Raw genomic sequence first — 16,537 nt, forward strand, 5'->3', positions numbered from 1 at the left:
ACTTCAATTTGCATTTATTTTTATTTTTTTACATGATTAGTTTTCTCCAATATTCATTCTGATTCAAAATTAAAAACAGATGATAATGAATAAGTTCTATTTTAAAGCATTTTTCTCAGTTGAGTGAAACCTATTCTTTTTCCCAGCTTCCCTTTGCAGTCTCCTGTGCTGAGCTCTGCTGCCACTTAAATTCATAAATTCAGTGAATAGATTGAAAAATGGTTGGAGGGGGGGAGCGTCAGGAGTACCAACACTTGACTTTTTTCCAGTAGGGCCGCCGAACCATTAAGCCTGCCCCTGGCTGGAGTTTGGAGAATAACTGTAGGCTGTATGTCACATCCAAACAGCTGGAGGGAGGGCAGTGTCGCTCACCTTTCACTGCCACACTGTAACACAGCCGTTTGACATGAGACAGCCCCCTAGGTGTCTCACTTTCTTAGCGTTTTGTGCGGACTGGAGCGCCGCGCCGTGCTGCCCGCCTGCCTGCTGCTCGTCTGGCTGACTGGCTGCGTTGACGTCAGCGCCGTGTTGATTTGCTAAGGCGAGAGAAGAAAGGAGTTAGTGCGTGTTGAGAGAGCGGGTACTGCGAACTGCCTTACTATGCTGTAGCCCCACTCCCCCTACACTATACGGAATCAAAACGTGCAACTTAGGTGAGTACCAAAAACCGGGCTTAAACGCGGCTGCAGTTTCCCGGCGACAAGTGCCAGAACCGCTACTCTGCATGCGTCTACCACTGTTTTCTCTGTGTACTTTCATTCACCATGTGGATGTTTTGATGCGTTTATTGCGCTTGAGGAGGGGGGGGAGAGATCGTGCCGCTTGTCCCCGTTCAACCTCATGCTGAAGTTAACAGCAAACGCGACTTTGGCACGCAAGTTGGTCTCTGCGCACCGGTAGTGCCGGATGAAAACAAGTGTTTACCTGATTGCTCTGCAAGGTGTTGAAGTTTGCATTAACGCACGGTAGCCTGTTGTAGAGATGTTAAGGTTGACGTAACCCCCCACCCCCTCTCTCCCTCTCTGCCTCGGTCTGGGTTTTTTAGTATGCTGGAGATCGCAGCCAGAGGACGTGAGGTCTGGGCTGTTTTCACCGGGAGCCAGACAACATATGACGCCCCAGCTCCATGTGACTTTTACTGGAGACATCGCGTTTGCTCGTTTTGATTGGGAATTATGCAATTTTGAAGACAGCGACACTCTTTTGCCTTGTCCTTGTGTCTCCCAGACGCACCAGTGTGGCTCATTTAGCCGTGATGACATCACGATGAGTGCTGGGGACACTGGTCTTTAATCTCAGAAACAAACCTCGACCCCAACCACTGTACAGTCAAGACTACACATTGATTGACAGGCAACTAGATGTTTGATTGGTTCCCAATAATCGTCTTGCAGCAGCAGCAGCAGCACGCACACTGTGAGGTGGGGGAACTGGTAGCCTAACAGATGCAAAGGCAAATTGATTTGTTATCGAGACTGTCTGATCTCTCTCTCTTCCCCCTTTCACTCTTCTCCCCCCTGTTTATCCTTCACACACCATCCCTCCTTTTTGTCAGTTTTAAAGAGCCAGTGTTTGAGCATTTCATCCGCTCCTCAAACAAAAGTCCACCTGTGCGTGGATCTGAGGGGGAAAAGCTGGTTCGAATCGGCGAGAGATTGTGGCAGCTGTCTGTCTCGTGTACACTTTTTTTTTTTTTTTTCCTCCAGCAGCACGCTCCACGTCCCTGATTGTCCCCCCCCCCCTCCTCCTCTTACGGAGACGCTGAACCCATTTTTTGCTTCTTCCTCCTAACATTTGTGTCTGTCAGTGTGACTCGTGGTGAGGAATATTGAACGCTGTTTATTTTTTTGTGTTGTGGCGGGGGTCACCGAGGCGCGTTATTATGGCAGAGAACTCGTGATCAGATTGATTATTCTGCCTTTTTTTTTTTGTGAAGTCGGCCTTAATTTGGTTATTGTCAGCGGGGGGGGGGGCTACAATTTCCAATCCATGCGCGGGGTGAGAAAATCTCTCCCGGCTTAATGTACTTAATGTAGTGCGTGATGTTTTGCATAATGCATAGCGCGCTGTATAATGTGTCTGCTGCGACTCGCCAATATTAACACTGTCTAGACGCGCTGTGCTTTAATTAATAGAGAGCTAAACAGGGCTGCGATAAAAGTCTACCCAAACAGGCAACTTTGCATTGTGTCCCGGTGAAGCCACAGTTTGTCTGATAAGCCCCACAGAGCGCGTCAGGCATTGATCGTTTACGGGGCCATAAATCGCAGCTATTGACATGCCTGTAATAAAGATAATGTCTGGTTTTTAGGGATGACCTCTGCTGACTGAGAGGCTGAGCTCAGTCAGAAGAGAGAACCTGTGCTTTTCATCGTTACCTGCCTCCTTGAATTGATTTTTTTTTTTTTTTTTTAGCAATGTGCCGGAAAAAAACAAAAAAACAAACTGTCCAGGGTCATAAAAGCCGAATTTATTTAGACAATTTATTTCCCATGATCCTCCCCGAAGCATTTTTTTTTAAAACTTCCTGCATATTCTGATGAGTGCTTTTGTTATTCCTGGTTTTAAAGGGGAAAGGGGATTTTGATAGTCTTTTTATTTTTCAAAGCTAGAAGGCTGTTGATGTTTCCTATTTTTTTTTCCTGTGTTTGAGTGTGTGTGTGCGTGAGAGAGAGAGAGAGATAGTGTGTGTGTGTTGTTCCCAGGCAGGGAGAGGAAAGAAATGAAGTGCTCACAAACTTCTCTTTTAATGCATTATTTTAGAAAAATGAAATTGTAGATTGGGAAAATGACAATTAAGCTTTTTGAAATGTGAAAAAGACTTTATCAGGATAGAAAAATGAGGAGTGAAGCAGTCAGAATGTGTCATGATTTGCTCTTATAGTTTCTCACACAGAATGATTTGTTAAAAAAAAAAAAAAAAAGGGCATCAATGAACTCGTTAAAGATGTGGTCCAGTGGAGGTTGGTAATCGTTCATTCATTTAAAGTGTAGTGTCAAGAGTGAATATTAAAGTGCAGTTATGAGGAGAGCATTCTTCCAGTGAAGGTCATTCTAATGACTTAAATGATCATGTTAACGGGAGACACTAAGAAAAGCATTCATGTAGAGGACATACGTGTGACATTATTTAATTGAATTCCATTGTTTTAGAGCCGACTATGCAGCAGTTTTAAGGTGGAGCAACTTGTTGCCCTGTGAACTCGGATTATGGAATTACAAGCAGTCACAGAGGCAATCATTTATTTGTAGATTTGACTCCTAGAGCAGAGCAGAGCAGAGTGTTTGGTGGTGCAGTGTTGTGTGCTTTTCTCTTTTTTGTTTTTTCTTTCTTTCTTTCTATTTTTTTTGTTGCCTCGTCCTGCTTTCCTTTCCATCCATTTCTGGCCGCTGCTCTCTGCTCTCCCGTCTGTGATGAGAATACTGAGTAAGATGCTGTTTAATTTCAGAAAAAGGCTGCTGACGCTCTTTGTGAGCCACGCAGGCAGTGGGGGGATAAAAAAAAGCACAATTCACACTTTGTTTAACTGTGTGTACATCCCCATCGGATAACCAAATGAAGACATCTTTTCAACATAACATATGTCGGACTGATTGGTATGCAGGGTGAGCCTGTGTGGCGGCGGGCTTGCAAATTGTCTCCCTTCAGAAACCTACAGTCAATACTCTGTGATTTGATCGCTGAGTTTAGGAACAATGCCTCTGCACGGAGTGTTTACCATCCACTGAATTCACTATTAACAGAATGAAGAGTGGCATTCTTAAATACATTAATTATCAAATTGATCACATCTTTATTTCTGAAATATTCTAAATGATTTAATTAAAATATATTGTGGAAGATGACGATCGGGAAATCATGGTTCGATTCTGGTCTAGTATTTTAATTTCATGTCAAAAGAAAATATTGATTCTTATTATTTTTTTTTTTTAAGAAAGAGGGGTTACATTTGTTCAATTTGAAAGTGTTAAAAAATCACTGCTTGTTTTCTGCTCAATATTTTTAGCCGTTGCATCAGAATGTATCCAAACTGATTGTGTTCTCCGTTCTATTTCTCCATGCAGATTTCATCTTGTTTACAAAGAAAGCAAAAAAACACTGCTGAGCGGGGGGGAAGGCGAGCCTCATGAGTCGGCCTCGTGGTTTGCATCGACACAATGGATTTAACTAAAATGGGTATGATCCAGCTCCAGAACCCCAACCACCCCACTGCCCTGCTGCAGAAAGCCAACCAGATGCGTCTGGCGGGGACTCTGTGCGACGTGGTCATCATGGTGGACAGCCAGGAGTTCCACGCCCACCGGACTGTGCTCGCGTGCACCAGCAAGATGTTCGAGATCCTCTTCCACCGCAGCAGCCAGCACTACACCCTCGACTTCCTGTCACCAAAGACTTTTCAGCAGATTCTGGAGTACGCCTACACTGCCACGCTCCAGGCCAAGGTGGAGGACTTGGACGACCTCCTGTATGCGGCGGAGATCCTGGAGATCGAGTATTTGGAGGAGCAATGCCTCAAGATCCTGGAGACCATCCAGTCCTCGGACGAGAACGACGCGGAGGTGAACGCTAATGACGGGAGCACAGAGGAGGACGACGAGCGCAAGGGCCACAACGGAGCCAAGAACTCCAAAAAGCATTCCATGGAGAGTCATTATCTGTCGGGTAACCACCAGCTCCCCATCATGGCTGGCATGGTGGACCAGAGTCCTTCTGTCTCCACCTCCTTCGGCGTCTCCCACCTGAGTCCCACCAAAGCCGCCGTGGACAGCCTGATGAGCATCGGGCAGTCCCTTCTCCAGCAGGGCTTTGCGAGAGAACAACTCTCCCACGCCAACGCCCACCACCTGATGACCGAGATCAAGACCGAGATGATGCAAGTGGACATGGGCGGCAACGGCCACGACAGCCCCCAGAACATGGAGTCCAGCGCCTCCAGCAACGGCGAGCGGAGCGGGGAGGACAGGAACAGGGACGGTCCGGGGACGCCGACCAGGAGCAGCGTGATCACCAGCGCCCGGGAGCTCCACTATGTCCGCGACGAGGGCATGGGCGACCCGCAAGCCGAGGTCAGCCAGATGGGGCTGGAAGCGATGGCCGGGATGACGGAGAAACATCTGGCCTCGCTCTACTCCCTGCCTATCAATCACAAGTCAGACGCCATCATGTCAATGCCGGCGTCCATGGCCTCCACTCTCCCCATGTCCCCGGCCCTGGCCATGTCTATGGACTTCAGCGCCTACGGGGGACTCCTGCCGCAGAGCTTCATCCAGAGGGAATTCTTCAGCAAGCTCGGGGAGCTGGCGGTGGGCATGAAGACCGACAGCAGGAACCAGCACGAGCGATGCAATGTTTGCGGCGTAGAGCTACCAGATAATGAATCCGTGGAGCAGCACAGGTAAGCCGAATTTTCTCTCGAGTGGCTACTTGCTGATTGTTTTGGCCTCGAAATGAAAGGAGCTATTCATCCTTTAAGCACAGCTGTTGGGTTATTTAATTAATTGCCTTTTTAAAACATTTTTTTTTTTTTAAAGATTTCTTTTTGGGCTTTTTGTGCCTTTATTGGAGAGATAGGACAGTGGATAGAGTCGGTAATCAGGGAGAGAGAGAGAGTGGGGGAATGACATGCAGGAAAGGAGCCACAGGTTGGATTTGAACCTTGAAGCTGGTGGCACACTAACCACTGTGCCACCAGCGCCCCAATTAATTGCATTCTTAACAGATTATGTGAGAGTACATAGTCGTGGTGTGCTGCAGCAAGTGAAGGACACTTCTTTTTACAATATTACTTCCTTTTTACATGGGAAATTGACTCAGCCGTAAGTCATTTTGAATGTTTTTTAATTTTTTTTAAATTTTGGCTTGTAAATAGAAAACACTGGCATTGATTGTGAAAATAGAGCCAACAAGTTGTTAAAGTTTCTTTTCTTATCATTTTTGTGTGTCAGTGATTATGACAACTGTCAAAATAAGCCATCCACACCCAGTAGCATGTGTAAATACAGCGTCCTCTGACGGACACATACCTTCACTTCTGCCGGGCTCGGGGGCCAGACGTCCACTCCTACAATAACTGCCGAGCCCGGCTCAGGTGCCTGCTGAAGCAGTTGCTGTCTTAACATTGTCTGAGATCATTAGTCACATCTTACAAGATGTGGGCGGCAGCTATCACACACACTTACCAAAGTGGTCCCCCCCCTACCCCTCCTTCATCCTGGTCCCGAATCACCTCCCCTTCCCCATAACCGCACAACGGGGGCCCTTATTTAACTTGATAATTGGAGTTGATGGTCAGCGCAGGAAATGAGTGCTGAACCTGAGCTCTGGGACGTGGAGGTAGTTCTAGGACAGGGGAGAGGCAGTGAACCGACGCAGCGCTATTTCACACAGTGTATGTGGAGGAAACTTAAGGCCTGTGGGGTTTCACTCAGGATACTTCACAGGATTTCTGCAGATTCTTAAAAACTCTTTAAGAATTTAACATTTTGTAGGTCATAAAATGTCTTTAAAAGTATTTTTTTAAATACTTGTGAGAGGTTCAATTTTAGATGGCTGTTTGACTGAGACATATCTAAATGATTTATGAAATCTACTGTCTAGTGGTTTATGATGTTTTTTTTGTGTATGTGTGGATTTGCTTGTGAACATGACAATTTATGGATTTACAGCAGCATTTACCGCAACTTAAGACGTCCGCATCAACAATCTGAGAGAAAGCAAAGAACACAGGGAAATGCAAATTAAGGAAAATTTGGCTTCAAGATGAAAACGAAAGGGAATGGTTGGCAGGGGAAGACAAGATTATGAGATGACTTGCAAGATATGAAAAAAAGAGAAGCTTTTCAACTTGTAACTATAGGAATCAAAGCCATTGAGTCCTACATGAAATCTAACAAAGCACAAATGTCAAAGGGTGCACAAGTGTTGTACATTTGTCTTTGTATGCATCTTAAAAAGTGTGCACTTAACCTTCTTGAACTCACCTTTAGACTGTTTCCAAACTGCATTTCCTCTCACAGTACACAGTGTGTTGCAGAAGTATTCACAAGCCTTCGTCTTTGCCACCTTCTACCTCATAAAAACATTTTGTTTGCATTTTTTTGCAGTTCTAACCTGAAGGCAATTGGTTGCACTGATCTTAATGAGTTGATTCACACCAAAGCAGTCAAAGCTTTATTATTTTATTTGTAAAATAAATTAAAAACCCTTGTAATATTTCCCACACATTAAAAAAAATCTCAAATATTTTGTGTTTGCCGGTAACATGCCACTATAACGATCTCTTTTTGGGAAACGTTTCAGGTGGTTGGATACAAACTGGTTTTGCATTGTCGTTGCACTTATCTGTACATGAGTCAGACTCGTCACAGTCATAGTAGGAGCACCTCGTGGAATGCACTTGCATCACTTTCTTTGTGGATTTTGCACCGTCAGAATGTTTTTGTGACTCAAGGCCTTTTTTACTCACTTGAAAGCTACACCTTCTCCCCCCCCTGTAATGTTTGTTTAAATCAATAGGAATGCACAGTGGTTAAAGTTCACTTGAGGATTTGAACCCCATCACCCGTCCCCTTCCTGCTTCTTGAGCCAGTATCTTGGTATGCATGGGTTGGAGCTGCACTCATTCAGTCTCAGATACCCACTTTCTAAATCTGCCTCAGTGTTTGTCTTTATAAGAAAACAAACAGTGAATATTGCAGAATGTGTTCATTCAAAGGAGAGGTGTCCTTCACTGTTTTATTGTGAGAAACAAGTTATTCTGTAGTTTGTGGTTTTGGCAGCTGGTCTGTAAAGTGAACAAATGACTTTGTTCTTCTTAATGAGAGCTCCTTCTTCATTGAATCAAAGTGGAGTCTCTGCATGGGCTGACATAACCCCTAACCCTAACCCATGACTGTGAGCACTCAAAATAAAAATAAAAAGACCGATACTGTAAAAAGTCAATTTTGAGCCGCTCATGATCAGCTCTCATTGTGAAAAATGCACCACATCTTCTGTGCAAGTTGCACTAATGTAGTCTCGCTGTGTTTTAAAGACATGCCCCGCTCGTCTCTGTCTTGAGAAAAAAGTCTGGCGTGTGAAATGGTTGCCTGTGTTTCAAGAGGAATTTCATCAATCTGCTCAAGCTGGGAAATCTTGTATCAAAGGAGATTTCCAAACCGTTTCATGCATTGATCTTCCCGCTTTGCCCCACAGCATACTAATGGGTTAATTTAGACTGGTTGATACACCGACACGACACTGTTTAAAATTGCACGCGCTGTCCTGACAGCCTCCTGAAGTGTAGAAATCAAACATTGCATCATGCGCGCTGTCTGCTCTGCCCGTCCGCACATGAAAGCTCTTGTGTGAGACGCTTGATAATTCAGACGCTGCTCGTGTCCTCACAGATTCCAGTGCGGGTCATTTGATAGCATATCAAGTCCCCCCTCCTCCTCCCGCATATATACGGCCTGTCAGGCTGCCTGATTCTTTTGATGTTGATACAACATGTTTTATTTCAGACGAGCCGAGTTTGTGTTACCTCTGACTAATTACGCTTCATTTCCCCACTGCCACTGTGTCAGGGTCACTGCTGCCTCTTCAACAAACACATGAAGAAAAAAAAAAAGTTGGCAGAGTTCACTTTGGTGCACACAGGTCAAGTCAAACATGAGCGTAATTGTTTCCAGATGTGGCACAGGTCGCCGGTGTGAGGTGTCTGTGTGTGTGAGTGCGTCTGAAATGAATGCACCAGAAAGTACCCACTTCCTGTATAAATTTGGTATCTGCTCCCTTTCATTCCTCCGTGTCCTGGATTATATCATAAATAAACACCACAACCAGACTGAATGCTTTGTGCATTGGTTCCATAGGTGGTGTGAGGACTCGGCTCTCAAAAAAGCCGGGGGGGGGGGGGGGGGGTTGGAAATGCTGCTCAGATGTTTTGGCATAAGAGATGTTACCTCTTAGGAGAGGTGTCCAAACCACATCTCTATTTTCCAACTCAAACTGTTAGCCAAACTCAAGTACACACTACCGATACCGAGTAAGGTTGTCAAACTGTTCTGTACTTTGATACTTACTACATGTGTGTGTTTTAAAAGGATGCGTCTCTGTTACTTCATGACAGATCGCATCAGGAAGTACCTACGCTTAAAACCCAACATCTAGACGGGTAGAAGAGGAACAAATCCCTCAAATACCTGCACACTATGGAAATTGCACGAATACATTGCCAACATTTCGAGATGTAAAAACAACAAATGACCCGGTATTATCTGCCTAGGACTTCTTTTGGTTGCTATGGTGATTTAAACATGCGTCAGTATAGTTTGATTTCTACCATTAACGTATCATTAACATTTTAAGTTCTAGTGTCCCTTTGATCCCAGCAGGATTCAATATAAAAAGTGATTGCTGACATTTTGCTAGCCAAGACTATTTGTCGCACTGTTTGTTTTTTATCATTACAATTAAAAAAAAAAACTGATTTATTGTTATTTTTTTTATAATATTATTTTTTTGTGGGGGGTAAATCATGTAATTCTAGCAGTGCATACTCCATGATATAATGCAGCATTTTTTAGGTATTATTGAAGGTCGAAACAATACAGTGATGAATAAAGAGGACATCTCTAAAAACTCCTTTAGTAATAAGAATTGTGCTCATCTAAAGACGTTTATGGTTAGTCCTGTGAACACAAAATATACAATACCTTAACTTCAGCTTTACTTTGCATAGATCTAAAAAGAAGTTGCCCTTTTTATTCTGATCTGACAACCGAAGCTAAGTTGTTTAAAGCGCACCAGTTTAGCAACATTTTGCGTAATTTTCCGCTTTATGTTAAAGTCCAAAGAAACGGGGGGGAAAGGGATCTCACTTTCTGCAGACAGCATCTAAGCAGTTCATCTATACCATCCGACCACAACAACTTCTCTGCATCTCTCCTCCTCTAATCCACTCCACCACCTTCCCCGCTGACAAGCCCTAGATTTATTCCTTAAAGGGAGCCCAGGGTGAGTGTTGTTGCTGCTGCAGGGAGACAGGATTACAGCAATATTTTAGTAACCCTTGCACTGAGAAAATAATCAACACAGGAAGGGCCTGAGTGATTATTGGGGAAAATAAATGCATGATGATGATGATGATACAGGGGGCTAATTCTGCATTGGCGGGGGGAAAGGACAAGGAAAATAGAAGGGGGAAAAAAAAACGCTCCACTGCTTGGTATTCCAAACACAGCATCCAATTCACGGGAACTAGCCTTGGGTTTATCTCTTTCACTTAATCGTCCATTCTCATGCAAATGACTGACCCTCGCTGTAATGTACATCACATAAGTGAAAAAAGAGCCTATTTTAAAGGGCTGCTTTTCCAGCATATAGCCGTTAAACATTAATGATAAGCATCAATGCTTCAACTCTGTCTTTCATGATTAGCCTCAGGTTTTTTTTTAAGGGGAGGGAAGGAGGCGTGCACAGATGAGACGAGCCGGTGAATTCCTGCCTCTCTTTTTCCTCTTTGTCATGTTACGTGTTTTATTGATATTAGTGTTGGGGTAAAATAGGAGGGGTTAAAGTAATCACCCCTGCATTAACCTCCACACGCGCACACACACACGCTCGTGTGTTCATTACTTTTTACACACATTCCCCTCAGCAGCAGCAGCAGCCAGCACTCGCTCTTCCATTTCCTCTTCTTTTGTGGCACAGGGGGTGCGGAGGGCGCTCTAATACCCCGGGCCCCAGGTGTTTAAACAGTGGGCCCAAGGCTCTTATCTGTGCATATCAGAGTGGGACAGATAACCCTGTGCACTACTCCTCAGTAAACCAAGAGCAGATTGAGCAAAGATAGCGGCCCGTGGCGTTTGTTGCAGGTGATAACGATGTATGCATACACACATACACCCTGCACACTGAGGTGAGGCCAGTGGAAGGTTCCTCTACCCACTGACACTTGTGTGATTTGGTCACTATCAACCATTAACCATGGCTTTCTTTCTGTATACATTCAAGCCAGGAGCAACTGGGGTCAGTTTAAACGACCTCTGTTAGGTTAGTCGGTGTAAACTAGACTTCAAGAGGAGGTTGGTAGATGCTGGCGTTAAACATCTCTATCTGTGCTTTAAATAAATAATCTGTTTTTTTCTCTCTTTGATAATCGAACTGAGATCTTAATTCCTAATTCCACTTCCTCCAAGCATCTTCCCTCCATTGGCGTTTTCAAACATCCGCTAAATTCCTGAAAATTTCCAGAATTTTTCAGGGTGAGCTGCATGTGTGAACACAAGCAGAGTTTGTTAGCCTGACTTCACCAGGACATTTTCTAGCCCTTAGTCAAATTTCTACGTGAATTAAGGGTGAGCTGATGTGAGGACCCAGCGGGAAATATTGTGGAAAATTCACAGCGGAAGATAGGGGGAGTTGACGACATTAACATCCCGTGTGCGGTGATCAATGATATGTGAACAGACGAAGTGACAGAAGATTTTAAAGGCATCCCGTTTCTGAAATTTTAGAGAATTTTCAGGAGTGCATGTGTGGAAAAAGACTCATCAAAACCCTCAACCATTTCAGGATGAGCTTTTCTGGTTTTCACTTCCCCAGACTCCGCCCCCTTCTCAGGTTTTAGGTTCTTTGGCTCGATTGAACGTCAAGTAGAGAGCTAGCTGACTTCACAGAAGTGTAAAAACAGTTTGCAGGAAAATCTACAAGTTGGCCGTGTTGTGTCGTTTGGCTGTGTAAAATCAATTGACTGTTGTTGGTGCGGCTTGTTGTATGAAAACATTGTTAAGGCCTCAGTCAAAGAAGCACTGCTGCCTCCAAAGCTGCTGCTATCATCACACAGATCCGATGTCTCAAAGCAGGGTATAGGTGCTCGCAACACTTAAACGAGAGCGCTTTAAGACAAAGAGCTTAAACGTTCCTGTTTCTCTTCTTCTTTATGAACCCTGTATGTCTCAAATATTTACCCTGACCTCTGGTCTAAATAAACAAAAGACTCCGAGACTGCAAACACTGTGAAGGCCAAATACACCGTATGTGCATCTAAATAGAAAAAAGGGTTGGAATTCAATTCATGTAAAAAAATATTTGCGTTTGCAGGCTGCATCTGGTGTAAGAAATGATTAGTGTTGTTGACAAGAGGCTGCATTTTGATTTCCAGTTTGCATGCTTGCAATATACTGAGTTTCTGTATTCTATTCAATCTTTGGTACAGCATCAGGATCATGTAGCCTCCTGATGATTTCAAAAATGAAACGCATGAATAATCTTCTGTGTTTTAGAGTTGGTTGACAGAAGTTTGTCTCTCCTGATTCTTTGTGTCGCCTGTAATCTAGAATCGATAACTCAGACTAAAACAACGTCTCATCCATGATCCCAAACCTGAAAAACGGAAGCGAGCATTTTCCCCGCTCGCTGAAAGAAGCCCGGCAACAAAGCATCCATTACGAGCCAGTGGATTACCCTCTGTTTGAAATCACTCAGTGAGCTAAGTCTCCCCGGCTCGCACTCAGAGGTACAGTACATGTTAGTGTAATAGTCCAATAGCACAAAAAGCCTCACTCAAGGAAAAAACACCCTCTCCAAGAAATACATCAACCACAGACATGAGCGGAGGGTTTTTTATTCAAGTCTGTCTGAAACATCTTTTTAGGTTTTATCCTCACACAGGTGGTTTTTTTGTTTTTGTTTTTGTGTGTGTGTTTGTGTGTTTTTTTTTGCTCTTGTAAGGAGGTTCGATGTTTTTGTTTATGCCCCCGAGGAACCGGGCTCTTTGACCGGGGCCGCGGTGATAGCTACAGCCGAGGCAGCTGCTGGCTGAGGCCCAATTATAGACAGGCTTTAAAAGGCTCTGGTTGAACCGTAAAGATTTACACCGCCATCGCTCTGATCTCAGATCTGGGCTCTGTCCTCACTGTCAGGATAGGGAGATGTATCGATTAAAGACTTAACACAGGGGGCTACATCATGTGGAATGGACTACACACACACACACACACACACACACACACACACACACACACACACACACACACACACCTTAGTACAGATGAGGCATTTTATTGTCAGGCAGTCTTGCAGTGTCGTCAGGCGAGCAGCCCTCTTTTATATCTTTTAGGGCTTGCTTATTAGAAGGCATTGAGAAGATTTTTTGGACTGGAAAGGAGGGAGAAAATCAGAAGAAAAAGGAGATGGTGTGATGTGTGTGTGTGTGTGTGGGGAGGGTGGCTAATATGTAGACGGTGGCGAGTCTGATTAGATCGCCTTCCCTCCCCGAGATAAGAGCGGAGGGAGGTGCTTGTGCAATAAAAGTTAGCAGCTTGACTCGGTTGCGACCAGCTGCCTCTGTGTGGCTAACAGCGCTCGGCAGACGTGGCCTTTGCTGATGCGGTCTGGCAGGGGCTGCTATGAAACGAACACACTGAGGCCCCTATCTTTTGTCCCCGTGGGGGCCTTGCGGTCTGCAGGGAGGGATAAGGATAACATACTGTACTGGAAGTTGGCCTTGTGTGTGTCCATGTGAGAGTGTGGGTTTGTTCCCCCCCCCCCCCCCTTTTTTTTTGTTTTGTTTTGTTGTGAAAGAGGGATGGGGGGGCTCAAGGGGAGTACTAATTACAGGCAGTTATCAGGTGACATGCAAATGTGTTATCGGCCTTAACTTCCTGATGTGTATCTCTGCTGCTGTGAGTGTTGGCAGGGGATCAGCTTGTGCCACTGTTTCTCTTTAAATGCACAGTGATTCACTTTCAGCAGCTTGTTTTTGTAAACCCTTATTTGTCAGACTTACTTCTCTTTGCAGACCCCCCCCCCCCCCCCCCTACTGTATTAAAGTGCATGCATCATTGTCAACTTTCCCATTAAAAACCAAAAAGTCAATAGTATTAGAATGATTCGGCCTTAAAGCTGAGTGGGTTTTAGTTCTAGTTCATGGAGCCCTGCCTCTGTTCTCCTGCTCCTGAACGCTCTGGGTTCTAATCCCATCGATATCCCATTAGCATCCCCTCTCTGGGTCCCCGCCACATGAAAGAAGATGTGTCGGTTCCCCCTCTCTGATTCTATTGCTCTGGCAGACCGTAGGGAGGACGGCCACAATGAGCAAATGTGCTCGAGCCAAAGGGCCAACCCAAGTGTGCTCACAAACGTCCCGCGAGTGTGTGTGTGTGTGCGTGCGTGTGTGTATGTATGTGTGTATACGTGTGTGAAAAGCTTGCCACCGCCACCTCAGAGGCCCCCGAGCCTCCCTGGGAAGTATCAAACCAGAGCCCTCCGCAGGCTTCCAGAGAGAGAGAGCTTCTAATTAGCCTCTTTGTTGCCACTTGAATGGTTTTGCCAGAGATTGGCAAGGGGCCCCAATGGAGTGATACCAGCACGCTAAGAAGCTGGTCATAAAAATTACCCCCCATTCTCTTCCACCATCACCTGTCACAAAGGAGCTCTCAGGTAGGAAACCGAGGCCGGAGTAGAGCCGTGTTAGCTGTTAATCCGCCCCGCAGAGAACAAAGGAGCCATGTTGGCGCAACAGGTGAACGCCAGGCTAGTGCTAGCTAGCTTTGAGGGCTTCAGAATGATCCAAACTTCAAATCAAACAGCCACTGAAACATCTGATAATTTAATGTTAACGTTACAGCACATTTTAGAATTGGTCAAAACTGACATGAAGCAACCACACTCACTAAGTATTACTAGCATGACTAATGTGACCAGGAAGTTTGGCTAACATACAGATGGCTAATCGGGGAAAAAACGGTAAAATGATTACTGATAACTACCAAGGCAGATCTTATCCATGTTTTTAATTAAATATGCGAGTCTCCTTGAACTCCTAGAAAATATTTATTCAAATCAAGCCTGTCATTTTGCTCACGGAGACATTTAGCATAAAAATAGCTAAAATAACTTTACAAAAAATTGGTTTCACAGTGGAAAAGAAAATATATTTTTTGTGTGTGTTCTATGAGTAACGTGGTTGAAGGTTAACCATTCTTCTAATAATTCAACAAATGCCAAAATTGAAGAATTTAAATCAGTTTTTGTCAAGACAGTAGCTCCAAAAAAACGTCATGAAATATTTCTGAGAGAGTGCATGTCTTTTTTTAATGCAACCGAGCAACTAGCATCAATTTAGGAATTTGTTTTGTTTTTACTGACTGGCACAACAGTCTCACATCTAACTTAGTCTGAAGTTATATAATTGGCTTTAACCTTTTTGAGGATGCAACCGTTAATTGTTACTCGACGGAGCAGTCCAAAAAAAAACGTGTTCTGTATTTGACTTCATCACAAACTGGAACATTTTAAATTGTATTATATAAAGACATTTATTCCAAACAGGTTGGTACGGTTAGCTCAGTTTAGACCCTGAAGTGTTTTAAAAGTCTCTGTTACCTGCGACCAAAGAAAGAACTTGAATATTAAAACCAAAGATGAACGTCACAGTGCATCACCAGCCCGTCAGCCTCCTCTGAAGTCGCTCACGTCCATACTTGTGGTATGACATGCGTCTTGGCGGGAGTGCAATGAATGTCAAGGCGACTTGGAGCTTTAGCGCCGACCGACACGTTTTAAGCTCCGCTGTAATCCAGGAGGGATCAGTTGGGTAAATCATGGCATAAAGCTTAAAACCATAATTGATTTATGTATTTGCTGACCGAAGACGCCCAGAGAGATTACCAGCGGCAGAGAGCTGATGATGGATAGGCCGGCCCCCCTCGCACGGGGCTGCATGCGAGGTGGGGGTTGAATTCAGTTGAAGGGAGATTTGTCTGCTTGAAGAGCGAGAATGTCTGAAAACACAATGACTCTAAGAATAAAAACACATCATCAGAGGTGTGTCTACAGGGCCATGACAGAGTTTTTACTTTTTCTTCATAATTTTATTGAATGTAATTAATTTAAAGGGCCACTGTACAAACAGAGGACCAATTTTACATATTAATAGATTTGGGCTTTGTTGATCAAAATGTTGCATCTCAGATATTTTAAACAGTTTTGTTACCTTGACGACCAATACACTAATAATCAACCATTGTGCATTCTTACATAGTCTTCTTTTGCACTGTCATGGTCCAAAGCATGCACAAAAACATTGATTTTTCCAACACACCCTAGAAAAAAAGACAACAACACTATGAATTTGTATTTCTATCCAATCATTCTCAATATGTTAAATCAAGTTTGGCTGTCTTTTGACGGGGGTTGAGTGATGTCATTTTTACTCACAGTCCCTGAAAATCTAAATCGAACAAAAAAAAAAAAACCAAGCCTGTCTTTTATTTTTCCAACTATCCCCTGCCCAGGTTAGGACACTGACAATTTTGAAAATATTGTTTAAAGTCCCTTTGGATTTTTCTTCCAGCAGCCAACCTTTTTAACTGAGAAATGTAGACATATGTCACATTTTGTGTGTTCAGTCATACTTTTGTAGAGGACATCTCCCTTCATGAGCGTCAGACACCAGCTATGTGATCCTTTTGAAAAATACTAGCTCTTTACATTTATGACTAAATTAATGCAGGTTTTTTTTTTTTTTTTTTCGCTAAAATGCAATGAAAT

General features: G+C 44.0%; 1 protein-coding gene across 1 annotated transcript in view; it reads left to right on the top strand.

The window, feature by feature from the left end:
* The first annotated feature begins 469 nt into the window (after window positions 1-469).
* The window catches only part of zbtb16a (zinc finger and BTB domain containing 16a), a 166,017-nt gene continuing 149,949 nt past the window's right edge, over window positions 470-16,537 (top strand). The window contains exons 1-2 of the mRNA XM_065962935.1: window positions 470-653; window positions 4,066-5,396. Of these exons, the coding sequence (XP_065819007.1) occupies window positions 4,159-5,396 (1,238 nt within the window). The 5' untranslated portion in view covers window positions 470-653; window positions 4,066-4,158. The remainder of the gene's footprint in view (window positions 654-4,065; window positions 5,397-16,537) is intronic.

The sequence above is a fragment of the Labrus bergylta genome, chromosome 14, assembly GCF_963930695.1.
Source record: "Labrus bergylta chromosome 14, fLabBer1.1, whole genome shotgun sequence".
Lineage (NCBI taxonomy): Eukaryota > Metazoa > Chordata > Actinopteri > Labriformes > Labridae > Labrus > Labrus bergylta.